This window comes from Notamacropus eugenii, chromosome 1, assembly GCF_028372415.1.
Source record: "Notamacropus eugenii isolate mMacEug1 chromosome 1, mMacEug1.pri_v2, whole genome shotgun sequence".
Taxonomy (NCBI): Eukaryota; Metazoa; Chordata; class Mammalia; order Diprotodontia; family Macropodidae; genus Notamacropus; species Notamacropus eugenii.
The window spans coordinates 607,530,599-607,555,499 of NC_092872.1; the positions used below are offsets into that span (position 1 = coordinate 607,530,599).

At 38.9% G+C, this 24,901-nt stretch overlaps 1 protein-coding gene across 1 annotated transcript in view; it reads left to right on the forward strand.

The window, feature by feature from the left end:
- The window catches only part of ELP3 (elongator acetyltransferase complex subunit 3), a 123,280-nt gene extending 98,734 nt beyond the window's left edge, over positions 1 to 24,546 (forward strand). The window contains exon 15 of the mRNA XM_072634792.1: positions 24,310 to 24,546. Within this exon, the coding sequence (XP_072490893.1) occupies positions 24,310 to 24,386 (77 nt within the window). The 3' untranslated portion in view covers positions 24,387 to 24,546. The remainder of the gene's footprint in view (positions 1 to 24,309) is intronic.
- The last annotated feature ends 355 nt before the right edge of the window (positions 24,547 to 24,901 follow it).

Below are 24,901 nucleotides of genomic sequence, written 5' to 3' on the forward strand. Positions count from 1 at the left end.
GGAGGTAGAATTATAAGCAAACCAAATTACCAATATCAAAAATGAAAGGGGTGAACTCACCTCCAATGAGGAGGAAATTAAAACAATAATTAGAAATTACTTTGCCCAACTTTATGCCCATAAATTTGCCAGTCTAAATGAGATGGATGAGTATTTTAAAAAATATAAATTGGAAGAGGAAGTTGAATATTTAAACAACCCCATCTCAGAAAAAGAAATTGAACAATCCATCAATGAACTCCCTAGGAAAAAATCTCCAGGATCAGATGGATTTAGAAGTGAATTCTATCAAACATTTAAAGAACAGCTAATTCCAATATAATATAGACTATTGGGGAAAATTGGGGAAGAAGGAGTCCTCCTAAATTCTTTTTATGATACAAATATGGTTTTGATACCTAAACCAGAAAGAGCCAAAACAGAGAAAGAAAATTATAGACCAATTTCTCTAATGAATGTAGATGCAAAAGTTTTAAATAAGATTTTAGCAAAAGGAATATAGCAACTCATCATGAGAATAAATACATTATGATCAGGTAGGATTCATACCAGGAATGCAGAACTGGTTCAATATTAGGAAAACTGTTAGCGTTACCAATCATATCAACAACACCACTAACAGAAACCACATGATTATCTCAATAGATGCAGAAAAAGCTTTTGACAAAATACAATACCCATTCCTATTAAAAACACTGGAGAGCATAGGAATAAAGGGAACTTGCCATAAAATAATAAGCAGTATCTACCTAAAACCTTCAGCAAGTATTATATGCAATGGAGATGAGCTAGATGCATTTCCAATAAGATCAGGGGTGAAACAAGGATGTCCATTATCATCACTGTTATTCAAAATGGTACTAGAAATGTTAGCTGTAGCAGTTAGAGAAGATAAAGAAATTGAAGGAATTAGAATAGGCAAAGAAGAAACTAAATTATCACTCCTTGCAGATGATATGATGATATACTTAAGAGAATCCCAGAGAGTCAAGTAAAAAACTACTTGAAATAATAAACAACTTTGGCAAAGTTGCAGGTTACAAAATAAACCCGCACACATCTTCTGCCTTTCTTTATATTAGTAACAAAGCCCAACAGCAAGAGATAGAAAGAGAAATTCCATTTAAAGCTAGGGTAGACATTATACAATATTTGGGAGTTTACCTGCCAAAACAAACCCAGGGACTATTATTAACACAATTACAAGACACTTTTCGCACAAATAAAGTCAGATCTAAGTAAATGGAAAAACATTAGTTGCTCGTAGGTAGGCCAAGTCAGTATAATAAAAATGACAGTTCTACCTAAATTAGTTTATTTCTTTAGTGCCATACCAATGAAACTATCAGAAAATTATTTTCTAGAGCTGGAAAAAATATCAAAATTCATCTGGAAGAACAAGAGGTCCAGAATAACTGAACTAATGAAAGGAAATGCTAGGGAAGGTAGCCTAGTGCTGCCAGATCTCAAATTGTATTATAAAGCCGCAGTTATCAAAACCACTTGGTATTGGCTAAGAAACAGAAGGGTAGACAAGTGGAAAATGCTAGGTACTCAAGACAAAGTAGTCAGTGAATACAGCAACCTACTGTTTGATAAACTCAAGGACCCCGGCTTCTGGGATAAGAACTCACTGTTTGACAAAAATTACTGGGAAAACTGGATAACAGTGTGGTGGAAACTAGGCATAGACCAATGCCTGACACTGTACACAAGAATAAAGTCCAAATGGAGCCATGAGCTAGGTATAAAGATTGATACTATGGACAAATTGGTGGAGCAAGGAATAGTGTATCTGATTTATGGAGAAGAGAAGAATTTTTGACTAAAGAAGAGATAGAAAGAATTATGAAGTGCAAGATGGATAATTTTGATTACATTAAACTGAAAAGTTTTTGCACAATCAAACCCAATGTAACCAAGATTAGGAGGGATGCAGAAAACTGGGAAAAAATTTTTGCAGCTAGTGTCTGTGATGAAGGCCCCATTTCTAGAATATATAGAGAACTGAGTCAAATGTACAAGAATACAAGTCATTCCCCAATTGATAAATGGTCAAAGGATAAGAACAGGCAGTTTTCAGAGGAAGAAATTAAAGATATCTATAGTCATATGAAGAAATGCTCTAAATCACTCCTGATTAGAGGGATGCAAGTCAAAACAACTCTGAGGTACCACATCACACCTATCAGATTGGCTAACATGACAGAACAGGAGGATGATAAATGTTGGAGAGGATGTGGGAGAGTTGGAACACTAATTCATTGTTGGTGGAGCTGTGAGCTGATCCAACCATTCTAGAGGGCAGTTTGGAACTATGCCCAAAGGGCTACGAAAATATGCATATCCTTTGACTGAGCAATATCACTTCTAGGACTGTATCCCCAAGAGATCATAAAAATGGGAAAGGGTCCCATGTGTACAAAAATATTTATAGCAGCTGTCTTTGTGGCGGCCAAAAACTGGAAATCAAGGGGATGCCCATCAATTGGGGAATGGCTGAATAAATTGTGGCATATGAATGTAATGGAATACTATTGTGTTATAAGAAATGATGAACAGGAAGACTTCAGAGAGGCCTGGAAGGACTTACATGAACTGATGCTGAGCAAAAGAAGCAGAACCAGGAGAACTTTGTGCACAGCAACAACCATAGTGTGAGAGAGTTTTTTCTGGTAGACTTGGAACTTCATTGCAATGCAAGGACTTAAAGAAAAATTCCCAGTGGTCTTTTAAGGCAAAATGGCTTCCACATCCAGAGAAAGAACTATGCAGAATTCAGTTGTAGAATATAGCAGATCATTTTCTTTTGTATTACATTTTGGTTTGTTATATGATTTCTCCCATTCATTTGGTGAAAATGTATTTAATAGGAATGTATGTGTAGAACCTATATAAAATTGTATGCTATCTCGAGGAGGGAGGGGGAAGGGAGGGGGGAGGGAGGGAAAAAGGAAATCTAAGTTATATGGTAGTGATTGTGGAGCAGTGAAAATACATCAAATGAATTTTAAAAAAAAGAATTATAAGCAGCTGAAAAGGTTACCAGAAGGAAGTATGGTGGAAGAGGCCTTAGCAGCCATCTAATCAAACCCTTCCTCATTTTACAAATAAGAAAAGTAGAACCTAGGAATGCTAAGTGACTTGTTCTGGGTGGTTTGGTGAAGCCCCAGGCCTGGAGTCAGGAAAAACTGAGTTAAAATCCAGCCTCAGTACTTATTAGCTTTGGGACCCATGTCAAATCACTTAACCTCCGTCTTCAGTTTCCTCATCTGCAAATTGGGGGAAATAATAGATACCTGCCTTCGTGGGTTGCTGTGAGGATTTAATGAGATAATGATTGTAAATCATTTAGCACAGTGCCTAGCACATAATGATGCTGTATGAATGCTAGGGGCTATTATTAGAACTCAAATATTCTAGAGGTGATCTGAAAACTAGCCAGATAGGTACCTATAAGAGGTAGAGATAACAGTATAAACATGAAGTTACTTTTGCACAAAAAAGCTATGGAAAACTTAAGAAAGGTGAGTTCAGAGCTCTAATATTTAAATTACTGTTTCCTGGAATCATAAAGTAGTTCCTGCATTATCTGGTACACAAAAGAATAGCACATTAGTCATGTGCTGCTTCCGTACCCCATTCTATAGGATAGCTTTCCCCATGTTCTCTCTCTGTTTTTGACAAGCAAGAAGTTTACAGGGTGGAAATAGGATTTTTTTTTAAGGTTTACTTCAGTTTGTCACATTCTCCCCCGTAAATATTCATCAAGCCGTGGATCCCCGTCATTTTGTCTGTTGAGAAGCAGCTCGGTCCAAGAAGCAAAAAGAGTCAATAGTTTTATTGTCAGTCAGCAGCTCTAACACCAAGTAGCAACAAGCAATAAAACGTTGCCTTTGAGAAGCCTCAGTGAGGTGTTTGCTGCTTTTAGCTGGTTAATTGATGGTAGTAGATATAATCAGGATCCTATCAGAAGGCTTCCTCAGAATTTATCCTTCATCTCAGCCTACTCATAGTTTGACAGAAGTCTTGGGAGTAAAAAAAGTGCCTTTACTTTTGAGTGAAACATTGTATTTGTAGGACCTAAATGTAGAAACATTTTAGGAGTAGTTAATTTTTAGTGTATTTAGAAAATTCCAGCAGTTAGCATTAAGCCTAAGATAGGTTACTCTATTATAACTTGAAATGTATTTGCCAATTTATGTTGCTAGGCTCCTATTTGATTAGGCTGGACTTAGTCTCCACTCTTTCTTGACCTTTGTGTAGCATTTCATACCAGTAACCATCCTGCTTCCTGGCTACTCTCTCCCCATTTGGCTTAAGTGATGCTGCTCTCCCCTGCTTCTTCTACCACACTGAACTACTACTATGTCTCTGTCTCATTTACTGGTAAATTATCTCCTGGCCCCTAAAAGTGAATGAGTGTTGGAGGTCAATCTGTTTCCATAGCTTTAATTATTTACCTCTATACAAATGACTTCCAAATCCAAATCTGGCCCATATCTCTTCCCCAAACTCCAATCCCACATCATTAATGGCCTGCAGATACATCTTTACCTGCCATTATTCAAATGCATGTGCAAAACTGAACTCATCATTTTTCTCCCTCCCTCCTCTTCCTCTTAACATCCTGTCTGATTTTGCCATCAGTATCATTTTTCTGGGCTTGAAACCTCAGAATTGTTTTTGATTCTTCCTTCTCTCCCGCATTCAATTAGTTGCCACCTCTCTCCAGTGTCTCATTCATCTTTAAACTTAAATTTGCTTGTTTGCAGTTTCTGTCCATTGTTCCTAGCCTCATCCTCTAGGGCCAGGCAGAATAAGTGTCTTCCAGATGTCACCTGTGTAACTACCCTGCTTTCCACTCAGACCCTGGTCTCCTTTTCTCCAGGCTCCTCTCCCATCCGCCTTTTCTTCCTTCCTATTGCCACCCTTTCTTGGACCCCTAAACTGATCATCATGCTTTTCTATTCATTCCTTCTGTACAATCTACACTTTACACAGCTACCAAAGTAATCTTCCTAATGTATGGATTTTTGTTGTTCTTCAGTCATGTGCAAATCTTTATGACCCCATTTGGGGTTTTCTGGGCAAAGATACTGGAGTGGTTTGCCATTTCCTTCTCCAGCTCATTTTACAGATGAAGAAATTGAGGCAAACAGGGTTAAGAGACTTTCACGTAGCTAGAAAGTGTCTGAGGTTGGATTTGAACTCAGGTCTTTCTGACTCCAAGCCTGGTGCTTTATCTACTATGCCACCCAACTACCCCATTCAAAACCATTTAGAGACTTCCTGTTACCAATAGAATAAACTACAAACTCATTATTCAGGTGATTAAAACTCTTCACAATATGGCTTCAGCCTACTTTTCCCAGCTTTATTTCATATTAACCACAGTTCATGTTCTCGGTTTCAGCTAGATCTGACCACCAGTCATCTCTCATTCACATTCCAGAGTCTCTTGCCTCTTCATTTGCATGGGTTCTCCCTATGCCTGTCATAGACTTTCTCCTTGTTCCTCCTGTCAAAATTCCGTTTTTCTTTCTCTAAAACCTTCCCTAATCTCTTCCTTCCCAGACTCCCCAAGTCAGCAGATTAAAGTGTTACCTCCCCCCTCACAATTTTCTGAAACTTTATTCTATGTCCCTGTCTTATCCCTAGTAAACTTCAAACTCCTTTATTTAGTAGAGGGATTGGTCAGGTTCTCTGTGCCTATCATATGGTAAACACATTGTAAGCCTTTAATCAATTTAAATCACATGGTCTCATTTAACCACAACTGCATCCTTAAGCTGGTCTGTACATTGTTGTTCCTCTAAAGTGGAATTGGTCAGTTCTCGTTAGGTACTTTCTTTTATCCTCTTTAAAACTAGAGCTGACCTTTTGAACAGAACACACACCAGCATTGCCTTAAAGCCTTCTTCCTTTGAATCACAGAATTTTTTGTGGCTTTTTTAAACATATAAAATAATATTTTATTTTTTCTCCTATTACATGTAAAATATTTTTCAATAATTTTTTAAGAATTTTGAACTCCAGATTCTTTCCCTCACTCCCTCTCCTCCTTCCTCCCTGAGATAGTAAGCAATCTGATAAAGGTTATATATGTGCAATAACGTAAAACATATTTCCACATTAGTCATCTTTGTGGAAGAAAACTTGAACAAAAAAAGAAAATGAAAAATAGTGTGCTTCAGTCTGCATTCAGACGCTATCAGTTTTTTCTCTGGAGGTGGATAGCATTTTTCATCCTGAGTCATTTGGGATTGTCTTGGATTGTATTGCTGAGAATAGCTACATCATTCATATCTGTTCATCATACAGTGTTGCTGTTAGTGTGTACAGTGTTCTCTTGGTCCTGCTTGCTTCATTCTGCATCAGTACATGTAAGTCTTTTCAGTTTTTTCTGAAATCATCCTGTTCATCATTTCTTACAGCACAGTAGTATCCAATTACAACCATATGCCATAAATTGTTCAACTATTCTCCAGTTGATGGGTGTGAGGTCCAGAATTCTCCTGGCTGGGGGAATACCTCCTCTATAACCAATGGAGTGAGTTTGATACCAAAGGAAGAGGCCAAGAGGTTCCATATTGATTACAGAAGTTTAATCTATCATTATGAATAATGAATTATGAATTACAAACAGGCAGTCTGCAAAGACCCCAAAATTCCTTTGATAGTTATAGAAATCAGATGAAGGGAGGAGGGTGCTTTATTGCAGATTGGTGAATATTTTTGGGCTTTTCTGCCTAATTAACATTTTGGCTAACATTTTAGTTTATACTTAGTACTGAACTCGGTTCCCAGATATCCAGGTATTTACCCAGCACTGTCGGGTAAGTGCCCAGGCACTAAAGGTTGGGTACTGGTCATGTACCAGTCACAGTATCTAAATTATAACTTAGTATCTGAGTTATGATTCAGTATTTAAGTTATGATTTTTTTAACAGATCACCATGTCCAGGCTTCCACCTTTCACAGAGCTTAAATTAATGGCTTTCATTTCTTACTGTGTATTATGGCTTTTCCCCAATGTGGACTCCACAGTGGGCATCCCCTCAATTTTCAATTCTTTGCCACCACAAAAAAACAAAGCAAAACCTGCTATAAATATTTTGTACAATAGGTCCTTTTCCCTTCTTAAAAAAATTTCTTTGGCATACAGACCTAGTAATGGTATTGCTGGATCAAAGATCTGTACAGTTTTATAGCCCTTTATAGTTCCAAATTGCTCTCCAGAATAGTTGGATTAATTCACAACTCCACCAGTAATGCATTAGCGATTCAATTTTCTCACAACCCTTCCAACAGTTGTCATTTTCCTGTTCTATTAGCCAATCCTATAGGTGAAAGAAGTGGTATCTCAGAGTTGTTTTAATTTTTTTGACCTCTCGCAACTAATGAATCATTTCTCAGAGTAATGTTTGTAGCTTAAATTCATAATTGAAGGAAGTACAAAATTTCAGTTAGAGGTTAGTAAGAATAAAGATGTAATTTTTTTCCCAACCAAGTTCACAGTTCCCCTAAAATCTGCCCTTGGACACTGTAGACCCAAAGGTAAGGACCCCTATTCTACATGATAAGGAAATAATGGTAAGCTACTTTGCCCTAAATTTGTGTATCCTGTGGCTTACCAGGAAATTCACTTCCTTAAGCTCTCTTAAACTTTTTTGGTCCACCCTGCCCTATCTACAGACCCCAAATCCCAGAAGGCAAAGGGAATGCCAAAGGGGGGCAGGAGGAAGCATTTATTAAATGCCTACCATGTGCCACACACTGTGCTTAACTCTTGAAAATACCAAATGTGAAGATAGCCCCTGCCTTGGAGAGGCTTAAATTCTAAGTGAGAAAGATGCCTCCAATAGAGGAGTGGTGTCCAAGACCAGATATTATGGTTGTAAGAGTTGCAGGATGGTGCATGGAGCCCTAAGGAGAGAGTCAGTCGTCTCACCCTCTTGAGTATGCCTGGCAATATTGATTTTATTTTGGTTTCAAAACTGAAAATGGGTGTGGGGCTTGGAGGGTATTTGTCATACAGCAAGATTGCAGATGAGAAGGGTCATGATTGGAGACCGCTTCAGCATTGTAAGTCATGTGAGGCACTCCCCAGTTCTGAATGTAAAAGGATTATACATGCTGCAGAGTATGGTGTGAGAAGTGAGGCAAGGCTTCAGGCAGGGGAGCCAGTGGCTGGGGATGAAGGATCTTTATATCTTTTTTAGCCAAATGCTTCAAATTTGAAGAAACAGATTAATGCATCTATGCAAGGAATTGGATTCTCAACAAACTTTGTCCATAATCTAGCTCTAGGTTTATAGTGCTGGACTTGTAGACAGTCAGGACCTAGGTCTAAATCTTGTTTCTGATATTTAAAAGCTATTTGACCTAGTGGATGTCACTTAGCCTTCCTCTGCCTCAGTTTTCCTTATCTATAAAATGGGGAATAATACTTAAGAGTTATTGTGAGGAACAGGTGATCTTAGGTCTTTACAACATTGTGCAAACTTTAAAGTTCTGTGTAAATGCCAGTTTTTGTTACTCCCCTTCTGGGCTCCATGTTCAAGACAAATTGGATTGCTGGCTATTCATCAGTCTTATCCTGTCTATATATCGATTGGTGTAGACCAGTTGTGTCAAACTAAAAGAGAAATGGGGCCACTAAGCTGGATGCAATCCTGTGAGCTACATTGGTTATTGTCCTTCATTCTTAAAGAGGATCAAAATAACATCACCATGATAAAGTGAAATTTCAGCATGTCCATCTGTGGCTGATCAGACCAATACGAGCTCGGAATGCTCTGCCACAGGTCTGTGTGAATATTTGGGGTGGATACTCCAAATTTGCACATCCTGTGTTTACTTTGTGCTGTCTCAATTCAGCTTTGCTGATGTTGGCACACCATGTTGAGCTGTCCTGTGCCAGTGTCTCTCATGTCCCACAGTCATATCCAAAGTTCTTAAGAGAGACCTTGAGAGTATCCTTGTATTACTTCTTCTGGCTACCATGTGATTGCCCGCCCCATGTGAGTTCTCCATAAAATAGCCTTTTTGACAAGCGTACATCTCAGCTTCAGAGGCTGTACTGAGTGCACAATCATCTGCAAACAGAAAATCATGCACCCAACACTCTCTCCACTTTGGTCTTGGCTTGTGGCCTTTTCAAATTGAAGAACTTACCATCAGCACGGTAGTTGACCTTGATGCTGTGTTCTTCCTCCCTGAAAGCATTTGACAGCATGGCTGAAAACATCATGCTAAAAAATATGGGAGCAAGCACACAACCCTGTTTCACTCCATTGGTGACTGAGAAGGCATGAGAGTATTGTCCACTATCCAGAACCTGGGCAAACATGCTATCATGAAATTTACGTACAATACTGATGAACTTCTCCAGGCAACCAAATTTTGCCATAATTTTCCATAAGCCCTCAAGACTAACAGTGTCAAAGGCCTTGGTCAGATCTACAAATGTTATGTACAGACCTCTGCTCTGCTCCTGGCATTTCTTCTGGAGCTGTCAGGCAACAAACACCTTATCGACTGTTCCTCAGCCCTTTCTGAAGCCACACTGGCTCTCAGGTAGATGACCATCTTCCAGGTGAAGGATCAGCCTATTAAGGAGGACTCTAGCAAGAATTTTGCCAGCAGTGACAGAGAGAGAGAGAGAGACAGAGACACACACACACACACACACACACACACACACACACACACACACACACACACACACACACACACACCGCCATGATTGTCACCTACTCTAGCATTAAAGTCACCCAGAATTATAAGCTTGTCCTCTTTTGGCACATTGACGATAAGAGTCTCTAGGTCTTCATAAAATTTTTCTTTGACTTCATCAGGGTTTGTCATGGTGGGAGCATAGGCACTGATGATGGTGGCATGGTGTTTTCCTGCGAGTGGCAATTCCATTGTCATGAACCTATCATTCACTCCTTTTGGCAGGCATACCAGCTTGCTGATTAGATTAGTTTTGATTGCAAAACCCCCTCCAGCTTCACAGCGCTCCCCTTCACTGTGCCCACTCTAGAAAAAGGTGTATTCAGCTCCAGCTTCAGTAAGCTGGCCTTCATTTGCCAACCTTGTTTCACTCAGGGCTGCTATTTGGATGCGATACCTGTTGAGTTCTCTTGCATCATGAGCAGTTTGTCTTTCAGGTCTACTGGATTTTGTGTTGTCTATTATTGTGCACATGTTCCATGTGCCAATGGTGAGTGGAATCAGTGTTGCAGATGTTTTTATACATTTTGATCATTTTTTTGTGTTTCGACCACATAGTGGGATTCCCCACCTGCCACGGTAATCAGGTCAGGGTTGGGTAAGCAGACAATGTTTAGAGCACCTTTTCTAGCACTCTTCCTCACATCAGTAGGTGAGCAGTGCGATCCTTAAAAGGCTGCTCAGACACCCAGGGGGCTGCTAAGTCCCACTGCTGCTTCCAGTGAGAAATGACCCCATGGCCTGGGCCACCTGTGTGCAGGGTTGTGACTACACCTGTGTATCTGCACCTGCTGCTTTATCACTTGACTGTTGCCACAGAACTTCGAAGTATAATAGTAAAATGGTATGGGTGATGTCTTTTGATTCATGTGTAAATTGGATTTAAGTGAGGCACAGCTGCACAAAGTCATCAGCCTCACTCTCTCCTCTGGAGTCATCACCGTCCGCTGGCAGGACAGAGTCAAGACTGCTGGTGATGGCTCAAGGATGCAGTGGAAGACGTTGGCGTCTTCGGTGTCTAACCAAGCTCTAAGCACTCCACATTGCTTGTTTCATCTGCCTTCATGACCATTGGGCCATATTGACTTAATTTTAAAATGTAATATTATCTAGGTTTTATTGTGTTTTTATTAATTTTGTTAAATCAGCATTTTAATCTGGTTTGGGCCACAGTGCTCTTGAGTGTGGACATGTATTTGACATTTCTGGAACAGACTATCACCTGTCCCTTAAATGCTCTACATCTTCATCTTAGGAATCTCTCTTGAGACATTGTGTAAATGACCTTTCCCCATCTGCTTTGCAGAGGTCCAGTGGTACAATGGATAATGCATCTGATGATGTATGAAAAGATTAACCAAAATGTTGATCTGTCTTCTGACACCAAATTCAGCGCCCTTGCACAAGAATATATCAATAAATCAGTCATAAAGAAAGGATAGATAATGGATGGATAGCCTGAACTTGGTACTGGTCTCTACCCAAAAAATGTAATCAGAGAACAAAAGGATAATTTTTTGTTACACTGAATAAATTCCTTATGGAACATTTATGAGAAAATATATATAAGAATCATCCAGTATGAGGAAGTGTGACAGGATTGTGATCCGATTTAGTAAATTTACCTACGCTGATGAAGACATGGATTCACTGAAATGTCATTTGTGGAGATAAAGAGAGAAAACAGGGATTCATAGCAAATTGTGGGAAATAGACTATATATACTTTGTCGATTTCATCATCTAATCTAAGAGGTGGGAGCTGGAAAGAAACCAGAGTAACCTCCTGGACCCTGAAAGCATATCTTAATAACCTGTCAGCCTTAGAGTTAGGAGGGACCCAAGAGATCATTTATCTCAATACCTTTCTTGTTACCTTTGTGAAAATTAAGATATGTGTGTGGCTTAGGCCAGAGAGTTGGTTATCAACAGAGCCACGATGAAAACCCATTCCATACTCCAGTCTGATACTCTTTCCATTATGCCAATTTCTCCAATTTGCTTAGAGGGAGGTTGTAAACTCTTACCACTTACATAAACTTCAAGTGCAGGCCACAGTAAATGCCTTTAAATTTTTTAAATTTCATTTTAGCATTTGTACTATTCAGGATTTAGAGTTGTATAATCTTGTGTCAAAATAATTGTGTTTTTTTTCTTTTTTTAAATTAATTTTGTATGTTTTCAGTTTTATACAATCACTTCCATCTATCTTAGATTTTCTCCCCCTCCCTCCCCAAGATGGTGTGCAATCTTATTATAGGTTCTACACATACATTCTTATTAAATACATTTTCAGAGTTTGTTCTTTTTAAAGAAAACGTTTTAGGAATTTTGTCTTAGTTTGTTTCTCAAAACACCAATTAAAACTTAAGCAAAAAACATTCTATCTCACATTAAGGCTCTTTGTCCTTGTATCCCCAGAGCCAGGAACGTGCATTATGGGTCAATTGCAGATGATATTTGTTGTGTTTTTTTTTTTAACATAGCTAGGGCAAAGGGGTGACTGATTGTTAGCATGTACACTCTGTGTAGTTACATGTTGTTAAATTGACCACTCAGTAGGGACCCCTTTCCTCTGACTGTGAACTTCTATGGAAATGCTATAGGCAGACACTTCATAGGGTGAGAAGGTAGATTCCTTCTCTTTATGTAGCTGACAGAATGCATTATTCATTCATTCAGCTACACATTTATTGCAGTCTATTATTTGCGTAGCTAGTACTCAATACACAAGGCATTCCATCTCCCCACTCTGGCCATTTTCACTGACTATTCCATTCATACATGGAATGCTTTCCCTTCTTATCTCTGCTTCCTGACTTACCTGGCTTCCTTCAAGTTCCAGCTAAAATCCTGCCTTCAACAGGAGGCCTTCCCTGATGCCTCTTAATTCTACTGCCATCCCTCTGTTGCTTATCTCCAATTTTATATGTATATATATATATATAGCTTGTTTGTACATAGCTGTATGTTGTCTCCCCCTTTAGATTGTAAGCTCCTTGAGGGTAAGGACTGTCTTTTACCTCTTTGTATCCCCAGCACTTAGTATGATGCCTAGCATATGTTAAGTGCTTAATGTTTATTAACTGACTGTATTGGACACCAGAAATAAACCCCTTGTTGAGTGGAAGTTAGGGCAGGTAGGTAGAGTGCTAGACCTGGAGTTGGGAAAACTCATCATCTTGAATTCAAATTTGGCCTTGGAATACTAGCTATCACTAGCAAGTCACTTAGCCCTATTTGCCTCAGGTTCCTCACCTGTAAATGAGATGGAAAAGGAAATGGCAAACCATTCCAGTATCTCTGCCAAGAAAACCTCATATGAGGGCCATAAAGAACTGGACACAACTGAAAAATGACCAAAATCAACAAGTAGAAATCACAGCCTACCTCCTTCTTGGAAGCATGGCCATCCTTATATTGCAATTCATGGGTCGTTTTCCTATCCATCTGTTATTCCATCTTCCTCCTCTCTACCCAGGGGTCCCAATATAGAGAAAGATTTATCTATAGCAAAGATACCCCTGGACCCAGATAATGTTGAAAACTCAAGAGCCAGAGTTACATTTACCAGCAGGGGGCAACATAAAACCAAATTGCTGACTAGCCTCCATCCTTCCCCTATGGGCAGCGTGGAAGAGCTATGTGGTAGCAGAAATTACCCATGGATTAGGCAACATATAGAATCATGAGCCAGCTACAGGAGTAACTAGCCACATGTTTACCCAAAAGAAAGGTCAGCAGTGAATTGCACCCATGATGGACCCACAGTACTTTGTGCTCAGCACTCACTGGATTTGTGAAAGCAGTATAATTCAAGGGTGTGCTTGTGTTTTTCAAAATAGATTCCATGTTACACAAGTATGCTTATAAAATATTATTATGCTTACAGATAATAGCTACATATACATAGTCATAAGATGATATGCTGTACTTAGATAACACCATTACTTTTCTCAAGCACCAGAAAGGCAGTTGATTCTCATGGAAAGACAGATGGACTTTGAAGATTTAGATATGCATTTTGGCTTGGCCACTTAATAACTATTTGACCTTAGAAGTCAATTAGCTTACCAAGTCCAGTTTTCTCATCTCTAAAATGGTAACAGTCAAATTTGCCTTGCCTACCTAACATGTTAATTGTTAACATTGCTTTGTCAACTGCAAAGCACCATACAAATGTGAACTATTACCATCTTTTATCTCTTATCAAATCCTCCCTTGATCCTACAGGGGGGCAGAGTTGGGTCTAAAGCCTACGTCTTCTGATTCCTAAGCCTAAGGTCCTTTATACCTTACCTGAGTTAAAATATTTTTCAGGACCATATAAAAATATAACAATGTGTAGTGAGCAATTGAATATAGTTCCATTGGGAAATAAGAAATTATAACAAGAGAGGTATTTAATTTTTAAAGGAACAAATTTTTTTAAAATTAAACTTTAAAAACAATTTAAAAAAAAAAGAAATCTCTTCTTTCAAGATCCTCAAATTTTCCGGGGGCACTTTAGCTGGATCTCTCCATTGTTCCTATCACCTTTTACTTTGCATCATACTTGTTTGTGAGGATATTTTCTTCTATTTTAATTGTAAACTCTCAAAGAGCAACTGTTTCATTTTTGTATCCCTAACATAACATAACATTCAAAACAGTGCCCTTTTGGAGGGGAAAGACTGAGAAGTTTGTTGATTGGAATGCTGACATCCAGCTCTAGCCAATTTACAATTAGAATTTGGAAACTGGTCATTAACAAACTACTCATTCCCTATGGTGTGGGTGCTGAGCTGCTGTGCTGTTATGTTGAAAGATTTGATCTATAGGTTTGTTTGTTTTTTCTTTATCCCTCTTTTGTAGAATTGTCCATTTTAAGTGTATAATTGAGGAGAAAAGGAGGGTCTTTTCCTATACTCGATGCTTGTTTTCCGCATTGCATGCTTTAGCAACAGGATTTAATTAAAATGAGAGGAATGGCATTGGGGCAACCTCTTCGACCCCAAATCTGTCACAGTGAACAAAGAATTAAATGATTTGTGCTCTTGGTATACTCTGAGTGGTCCACAGCATTCATTTTGTGATCATTTTAGCACTCATTCACCATCCAGACTCTTTCTGGGATGGAATAAACTTTGGGCATATTGTGGTTTTGAGCTGTGTGGAAGCATCAGTTGGACTCACTCCATTCTGGATCTTTTCATCCCATGTGGTGTCACTGCTTCTCTGACTTGATGGTCACATGTTTTCCTTCCCAGCTAAGTTTTCTTCTCTGTCCATTCCAGGCAAAGGTGAGCAGACTTGTTACTTGTAGAACACAGAAAGAAGCTAAGAAGGAGCTACTTTATAATGGAATATAAATAATTCCCATTCATTCTCAAAACCTCAATTCTGAGGTGGTTAGCGTTCACTGCCAAGTGTTCTTTGACCCACCTCACAACACCACATACACACACTTTCTTCACTGGTAAAATGTGAACAACCAAAATGGAAAATCTGAGCAGCTCTCTTAAAACCATGAGTTAGATTAGATGGTTTTTAATCTTGATAGGACAAGTATATGTAGAAAACAAAGGGATGAAAACTGACGTAAACTTTGCCAATTAACAAGATAAAATAAAATGAACTAACAGAGAGTAGAAAGGCAAAGAAAATGCTTTTTTCCTGTGTCCCCTTCCAAGACTATCTGAAATTCTTTTGCTTCTGACTTGATTGCCTTCTTTCCTGCCTCTCTTTTTTGAGTGAATTACTTCAAATAGGTTTTTTTTTAAATTTTTTTTATGGGCTTCCTGATTATCTTTATGGCTTCACAATATTTTATTAAATTAATTTATTCAGCCATTGTCCAATTGTTGGATATGGTTTGTTTCCAATTTTTATTATAAATAAAGCGGCTATGAATGTTTTTGTACAGATGGATTTTTTTTATTGTTTTTTGGGAAGAAGCTCTGAGTTGACAGTGATGATCAGTTTTGTGATTCTTACAGCATATTGGCATATTGCTTTACAAAATTTTTTCCCCAATCCTGCAAATAATGTATTAGTATGTCTAATTCTCCAACATTAAACCTTTTTTTCTTTTCTTTTTTGGGGGGCTATGATATCTTAAAGTTTACTTTTAATTTGGATTTTCTGAATATTAGAGAATTTTAGCATCTTTTCACGTGGTTGTTAACAATCTAGATTTCTTTCTTAATAAATTATCTGCTCATGTCCTTTGACCCTGCTCAGTTAGGTAGTGTGTATTATTAGTTTTACTGTAGTGCATCAGTTCCTTAAAGATTCTGAATGTCCAATCTTTATCTGATATATTTACTACAAATATTTTTCCCAATCTGTTTTTTTCTTTAATCTTAGATATTTGGGTTTTTTATATGCAAAACCTTTTAATTTTTGTATAGTAAAATCCATCAAATTTTTTATCTACTAATTATATATTTCCTTTTTCCTCCAATTTAAATGTTTGGTTTTTGGTTTTTTTTTAAATCTTTAGATCACAAATCCAAATAGAGCTTGTTGTGATACATGATGTGAGGCATGGGCTCAATGATTTTTTTTTTTTACCAGTTTTATAGTAATATTTGTTGAATAATGATTTCATTCCCAGTGCTTTTAAACATGAGTTTATCAAACACTAATCTTTTATATACAGTGGGTTCTCTCATCTATTCCTTTGGCTTGTTTCTGTGCCCTTTTTCAAGAACCAGACAGTTTTTCGTTATGGTACATTTTGAGATCTAGTAATGCTACTTGTACCTCCACCATTTTTTTCCCTCATAATTCTCTATCTATTTTTTCATACAAATTTTATAATTTCATCTCAAGTAACCTCTTAATATGTTGGTTGATATTAAATCTATAAATCTGAATTTGGAGAATTAGTGATGTTTTTCCTCTATTTACTTGATGGAGCCATGACCAGGAGCATTCAGCTCATCTGTTTTCACCAGCGGTTACAACGGACACTGTGCTTAAACTCATTCCTCAATAGTTAACAAACACCCTCCCAACCCTTTTGCTTTTTCAAACCTAGCAGTACAGACTCCCTGACTGCCTAAGAGCAAAACACCTCTGTTCCTAACCCTCCACTTGCCATTTTCTTCTCTCCATCTACCTCAACTCTGTCCTGCCAAGGTCTCATTGTAGATCTGCCTGCCCTTTCCACTACGTGGAAAGCTCATGTTCCCTAATTGTAAATGTCTTTTATGTATATTCTTCCTCTGATACGTGTTCCATCATCTGGCACTAACAAAGACCTAGCTGATACTACATCCCTGACCATCTTTTCCAGTACTTATTGTACTTTCATATCCCCAGCTCACTGATATCAGAGTGATGATTGCAATACCACTTGTTCCCCGTTACCTCTTTCAGACTTACCTCTGTTGCTATCTTTTAGAGCCCTCTTCTCTTTTGAGGTTCACTCTGTTCAAATTTTTCACCCAATCCAGGTCCTAGTGGTTTTCTAATAATATCCTGTCATTGAGGCTAAGCCCTAGTTCACAGTCTCCTTCACCTCAACTCTTGCCCTAATGCTAGGGAACATCAACTTCTGAGTTCTTCAGTCTCCTCAACACTCTTGATCCACTGCTCCACTCCACCTCAGTTGTACTCCAGAACAGTCAATACTTTGATCCTGCTACCACTCAACAAGTGCTGCTCCCTTGATCAAGAACTCTTTATCCAGTTCCTTTATCCAGTCATAACCTCCTGTCATTCCATCTCTCCCTATGCCATATTCTTCCTAAAGTCATTTAGTCAATAAACATTAAGTGTATACTCTGTGCCAGGTACTGTGCTAAGAGCTAGGGTTACAAAGAAAGGCAAAGGACAATTCCTGCCCTCAAGGAGTTCACAGTGTGCTGGGGGAGACAACTTGCAAACAACTGCATAGACATACACTATATACAAGATTGATTGTAAATAATCAGCAAAGGGAAGATACTAAAATTAAGGGGATTGGAAAGGTTTCCTGTAGAAGGTGGGATTTTATCCGGGGCTTAAAGGAAGCCAGGGAAGTCAGCAGGCAAAGATGAGGAGGGAGTGTGTTCCAGGCATGGGCCAGAGTCAGGAGGAGTGTGTCTTGTTGGAGGAATAGCAAAGAGGCCAATGTCACTGGATTGATGAGTACATGGAGGGAGCGTAAGAGGTAAGAAGAATGACAGGGGCAGGGTATGAAGGTCTTTATGTTTGATCATTGAAGTAATTGGGAGCCACTAGAGCTTGAGTAAGGGGGTTGGCATGGTCAGACCTATGCTTTAGGAAGGTCAGTTTGACAATTGAGAGGAGGATGGTCTGGAGTGGGAAGTTGTGGCAGGGAATGCAGCCAGCAAGGCTATCACAAGGAGTCCTGGTATGAAAGATGAGGGTCTTCCCTAGGGTTGTGGTAGTATCAGAGTACGCCTATATTTTCAAGGTGTTAAAAAGGTAAAATTGAGAGGACTTGGCAAAAAATTGGATATAAGAGATGAGAAAGAATTAGAAGTCAAAGATAACACCTAGGTTTAGAGCCTAGGTGACTTAGGAGCATGGTGGCACTTTTAACAGCAATAGGAGAATTAGGAAGAAAGGACAAGCCTGGCAAGTCAGGGGAGAAAGGAAAAAGATGAGTTCCATTTTGGACATGTTGAGTTTAAGATTTCTACTGGACATCCAGTTCAAGATGTCTAATAGGTAATTGAAGATTCAGGAATGAAGGTCAGCAGAGAGGTTAAAAATAGCTAAATAGAATTGAGAATCATTAGGATATAGATGATGATTGGAACTGAGTTAGATGATGAGGTCACTAAGTGAAATAGTATAAAGGGAAAAAAGAAGAGGGGTCATGACAGAGTCCTAGGGGATACCCACCATTAGTGGGCATGACCTGAATGAAGATTCAGCAAAGGAGACTGAAAAGGACTAGTCAGATGGCTAGGAGGAGAACCAGAAGAGACCAGTGTCACCCAAGCCTAGAGGAAAGAGAATATCAAGGAAATGATGGTGACCTATAGCGTCAAGGGCTGTAGAGAGGTCAAGAAGAATGAAAACTGAGAATAGGTCATTAGATCTGGCAATTAAGAGATTATTAGGAACTTTGGAGAGAGCAGTTTCAGCCGAATGATGAAACTGGAAACCAGACTATAAAGAGGAGTTAAGAAGAGAGTGAGAGAAAAGGAAGTGGAGACACCTATTGCAGATCACCTTCTGGAGGAATTTATCCACAAAACTAATGGGGATAGATGGATCGAATGAAGATGAGGGAGACATGTTTATAGGCAGTAGGAAAGCTACCAGTAGACAAGGAGAGATTGAAGATAAGTGAGAGTGGGGATGATAGAGGGGCCAGTGTGTTGGAGGAAATGGGATGGGATCCCTTGCCTTGTGCATGGAAATGGATTTTTTTAGGTCCTTCAGTCAAACACTTATTAAGTACGTACTATATGGCAGGCTCTGGGGGTACAAAGTAAAGTTGCTTTAAAGTAGTGTCTGTTACTATAGACCATTATAGGAATGATGCAACAATAGCACTGTTATATTTTAAAGCACCTTTGCAATTGTATTTATCATGTTTATGACCAGGTTGTTTCTGGGTCCTGAACAAAAAAACATATTAGACTTGCTTTCCTCATGTCTACAGCAAGTTCCACTAAATGAAGTCCACTACTACTTGTTCAAATGATGGTCAGGGATGAAAAACAGGTAGATGTTTGAGTAGCATGACATTCCTTTATGGTTGTGGGAGCTGATGTTGGGTGAGTTTAGTTCTGATTACCTTCTTGATTCACTTGCTTTGAATACCAAGCCGTATTTTGAGTAACTCAGCTTCAAATTGCCATTCTTTCCATGTCCTTTCTTACCTTTTGTGTAATAGATGAGCTGGGTACACAGGGCATTCAGCAGACACAGCCACCAAATAGCCTGAATTGACTGATGAAAACTGAAGAGGTTAATTGAGAAATCTATTGCTTATTCCTCTTCTCAGAAATAGGTATTCTTTATCCTTAGTCACAGCAGTTAAACTTCCGCAGGAAGTTACCCACTGGCACAATACAAAAATACTTGAAGGGAAAATACAACTTCATTCACCTTTGGTCTAGTTTGTTATTACCAGCCTTTGATGTCATTACTTTTTCCCGGCCTTACTACTTATAGATAGGCAAAGCCTCATCAGGTCCAGTCTACTTTTTAATGATTATGTTTATTAAATCCTTTACCCTTTAGCAGTCTGTTGAATGAAATTGTGGTGAGATATTTGTGTATGATAACTGAATTTGGACGTACAACGTAAAATATTACTAATGAACTTTTAGCACTTTCGGTATTTTAACAGATTTTTTTTAACAGTTGGTCCAGGCCTTGGTGGAAGGAAAGTGTCCTATAGAAGCCATAAAAAATAATTTTTGTATCTGGGGCAAGAGGCATGAAATAATTCTTAGTTGGGGAGGGGAGGGGCAGTTAGGAGGAAACCAAAACCTTAGACATCAGTATGATGATCAGAAGACAATATCGACCTCTTGTGGATCATCTGGTATCTTCCAATCCAAACCAAAAATATTTGTAATCAATAAAATGCATTTCCTGAGCAGTTATACAGGTACCGTATTAAGCACTGAGGATAGATGGAAAGAAAGGCAAAAAGAGCTCCTGCCCTCCCTTAGGGAAACTAAATGTGAACAAGTACATACGTACAGTACATATAACGGGATGAATCAGAGAGGAAGGCACTAGCAGCTGGGGGCAGCGGGAAGGACATCGTGCAGAATATGGGACTGTGCCTAGTCTTGAAGGAAACTAGAGAAATGAAGTGATGGAAGCAGGGCGAGAGCATTTCAAGGGTGGGAACCAGCCAGGACAAAGATACAGAGAAGGAGATGAAGTGTCATGGAGAGGGAACAGCAAGTTAGCCAGTGTAGTTAGACTACGTAGGGGCCACATTGTGAAGAGCTTTCAATATCAATGGACTTGATGTCTGGTCCTGGCAGTCATAGGGAGCCAGTGAAGTTTACTGAGCGAGGAAGTGCCATGGTCAGACCCACACTTTAGAATAGTCACTGGGGCAGCTCCATGAAGAAAGGGTTGGAATGAGGAAAAATGAGGTAGAAAACCAATTAGAATAGTCTAGGTGGGAGCTGATAAGGGCCTGAACTAAGGTGGTGGCTCTGTAAGTATAGAGGGGACATAGAATCATTTGCATAAAGATGATAATTAAAGTGATAGATGATGAGTAAGATAGTATAGAGCAGGTATTCCTAATATGGGGTCCATTAATTTGGGTTTTTTTAGTTAAATTATTTTATTTGTTTTCAGTGTTCTACAATCACTTCCATATATCTTAGATTTTTTTTCCCCTCTCTCCTCTTCTTCCCCCCCCACTCCCTCCCTTAGATGGCTTATGTAGGTTCTACACATACATTCCTATTAAATACATTTTTACCTTAGTTATGTTGCATAGAAGAAGAATGGGAGAAACCATAAAACAAAACATAATATGAAACTTAAATGGTCTGCTTCATTCTGCAATCCAATTCCATAGTTCTTTCTCTGGATGTGGAAGGTGTTTTGCCTCAAGAGTTCATTGGGAATTTTTTTTTAAGTCCTTGCATTGCAATGAAGTACTAAGTGTACCAGGAAAATTCCTTGCGCACTGTGGTTGTTCCTGTGTACAGAGTTCTCCTAGTTCTGCTCCTTTCACTCAGTATCAGTTCATGTAAGTCCTTCCAGGCCTCTGAAGTCTTCTTGTTCATCATTTCTTACAGCACAGTAGTATTCTGTTACATTCATATACCACAATTTGTTCAGCCATTTCCCAATTGATGGGCATCTCCTTGATTTCCAGGTTTTGGTCATCACAAAGAGAGCTGCTATAAGTATTTTTGTATTTTGACCCTTTCCCATTTCTGTGATGTCTTTGGGATACAGTCCCAGAAGCAATATTGCTGGGTCAAAGGGTATGCACATTTTTATAGCCCTTTGGGTATAGTTCCAAATTGCTCTCCAGAATGGTTGGATCAGCTCACAGCTCTACCAACAATGCATTAGTGTTCTAACTCCTCCCACATCTTCTCCAACATTTATCATCTTCCTGTTTTGTCATGTTAGTCAATCTGATAGGTGTGATGTGGTACCTCAGAGTTGTTCTGATTTGCATCTCTCTAATCAATTGTGATTTAGAGCATTTTTTCATATGACTATTGATATCTTTAATTTCTTCCTCTGAAAACGACCTGCATTAATTTGGTTTTTAAAAAATATTTTGATAACTGCATTTCAATAGTTTTCTTTGTAACCCTGCATATTTTATTTTATGCATTTAAATACATTATTCTAAGAAGGGGTTGGGCTTTACCAGACTGCCAGAGAGGTCCATGACACACAAAAAATTAAAGAACCCTTTGTCTAGAGAAAAGAGAAGAAGGGCCAGGACAGAGCCTTGACAGGCATCCAAACATAGTTAGTGGGCATGACATTGATAAAGAACCAGCAAGGAAGACTGAGTGGTTGAACAGATAGAAGAAAAACAAACAGAGACACACAAAAACCCAGAGTGGAGAGAGCATACAGGAGGAGAAGGTAATCAATAGCATTTGCTGCTTCAGAGGGATCAAGAAGGAAAGGCTATTAGATCATTGACTGGACTTGGTGGCACATTCTTACAATCTGTGCTCCTGGGGAGGCTGAGATTGGTGTTTTGCTTGAGCTCAGGAGTTGGCAGTCTATTGTTCACTCAGTCTGGCCCCAGGCTTCCTAGGAGGGGCTTGCTGGCCCAGGGTTGGAAGCAGAATAGTGTGAAGCTTCTTTGCTGATCAGCAGTGGGATGGGGCCCATGAATGGCTGCTCTACTTCCAGTTTGGGTGAGATAGGAAGACATAGTGTCAGGAACTGACTGACGTAAGTCTTTTGTCCTTGTCTTGCTGCTGTTTTTTAATGACTTCACTTCTCATTTCCAATGATGGTATAATTTTTTAGGATCTAATAGCAATCATCAAATAGTGTACCCACTCACAGTTTTGGAAAACACGTCAGATTTTATTATTTCCAAAATTATGAACATTTATTTAGGTAGTCCACCTATTTAGTCCATTACTATTGGATGGTTGAGGGACAGAGAACTGGGTCTAGAATTGAATAGACTGGGGTGCTTTTGGGAAACTGTACAAAGTACAGGGTTCCCAAACTGCTTCCTGCAGCAAAAGTCCAACTTTTTCTAACACCAGTTTTCTCCCACTGATGTTATGTGCCAGTGAATGTCATGACCTCAGTACGTAAATAGTTGATAGCAGATCATCAGTGATGACTTACACATGAACAGGAGCATAAAAGGGCTATTTCTAAAAAAAGGTGAGCCATTAATGTAGAGTGAGGGATAACAGAGGGAGAGCATGAGCGGAGAATCGGTGTCTCTGAAATGGTAAAAGAACCACAGAATGGCCTTCAGGACAATGGGGAGTGTACAAAAAGACTAGGAAAAGACCATATGGATGGTTTTTTATCTACATGTGCAGAGGGATTGCCCACCCTAAGAAGAGCATGGATCTAAATGAAATTGCCTTAACTACCCTCATACTCAGTTAAACAAAGGGAGCAAATTGAGAAACACCTGCATTTTACCATCCAAGTTTTACTGCTTTGAAGCAAAAAACATTCTCTTTTCTGAGCAGGTATAGCTAGTTCAGGTTGTTATTTGCATGCCCACCCCCAGATATTATATATATATGGGTTGTGTGTGTGTATATAAAAGCAATCTTATAAAAGTTTGTTTTCCCTTTAAATACAGTAGTAGTAGATCGATTTTCATGAAGCTTAAATTCAGTATTTTCATGTCCTATCAAGTAATTTTGATTTCCTAAGAAGCTCCTATGAGATTTTTCCTATGAGGTAAGCCCTGGGGTAGGGGGTAGGGGAGCAGAGCCTTTGTCTTGCTTCTCTTTGTATCTTCCCTGACATGTATGGCAGTGCGTAGTCCATAAGATTCACTTAGTCCATAGAAGAGGAGACTCATCTTCCTGAACTCAAATCTGGTCTCAGACACTTACAAGTTATATGACCCTGGGCAAGTCACCTAAACCTATGTGCATCACTTTCTTCATTTGTAAAATGAGCTGGAGAAGGAAATGGCAAACTGCTCTAGTATCTTTGCCAAGAAAAGCCCGAATGAGGTCCCAAAGTCAGTCGTGACTGAAAAGACTGAACCACAAAGGGAACACTCTATATGACTGCTGTTGAACTAGTAAATGGTTTTTTACAGGGGGCAGCGTGGTACTTGGAAAGAGTTCTGGATCTAGAGGTAGAGTACTCAGGTTCACTTTCTGGTGTGACCTAGGACAAACTACTTCACTCTCTAGGCCTCAGTTCCTAGGATCAGAGATATAAAGGCAGGAGAGATTCAAGAGGTTAACTAACTTGTCCAGTATCACACAAATGAGAAGGTTCAATTTGCCGACCTCTGAAGTCTCCTCCAGATCTAAAGCTATGATCTTCTGACATATATTTTTAAAAACATTCTTATCATGAGACTTTTTTCTGAGTCTTTAGCTCTTTGAGAAATAGTAATTATTTATTAGAGTTTCATGTACCTGATTTTTCTGCTTCTTTACAGGAGTTGGCACCAGGAATTATTACAGGAAGATTGGCTATGTATTAGAAGGACCTTACATGGTAAAGGAGTTGAACTAACATTCATCTTTATCCAGGATGTTTATGGCAAGAAGCAGAGGCTTCATTTATAGCAATAAGGAAGAAGGCATGGGAGAAACAAGATTAATGAAACCAACAAGGAATATTTCCCTCATTCTAAAAGAACAATGGATTTGGTAATAAAAGCCCATTTTATGAACACTGACTCTCAGAAACGTTTTTGATAATCTGCTTAGACACTCAGCCTGGTGACACAGAACACCTGCACAGAGCATATGCCTTAACCTTTGGGGCCCTTTTGCTTCTGCGGCAAGAAAATTGAATTATTTCTGTTTAACAGTAAAGCTGCAGTTTTCATCAGAGCATGGGAATTGTTTTTCTTCTAAATTTGTTCTGACATTTTATGGTTCATGTGTATTTTCTTGTTAGTACTGTGCTGGTACCTTGGTTTTAGCCTTGTGGTCTAGACCAGGTGTCTCCAAACTTTTTTGATCTCACATCACAGAAAAAAATTCTTGAGTATATAACTTTCGTTGTTGTTCAGTCACTTGTCA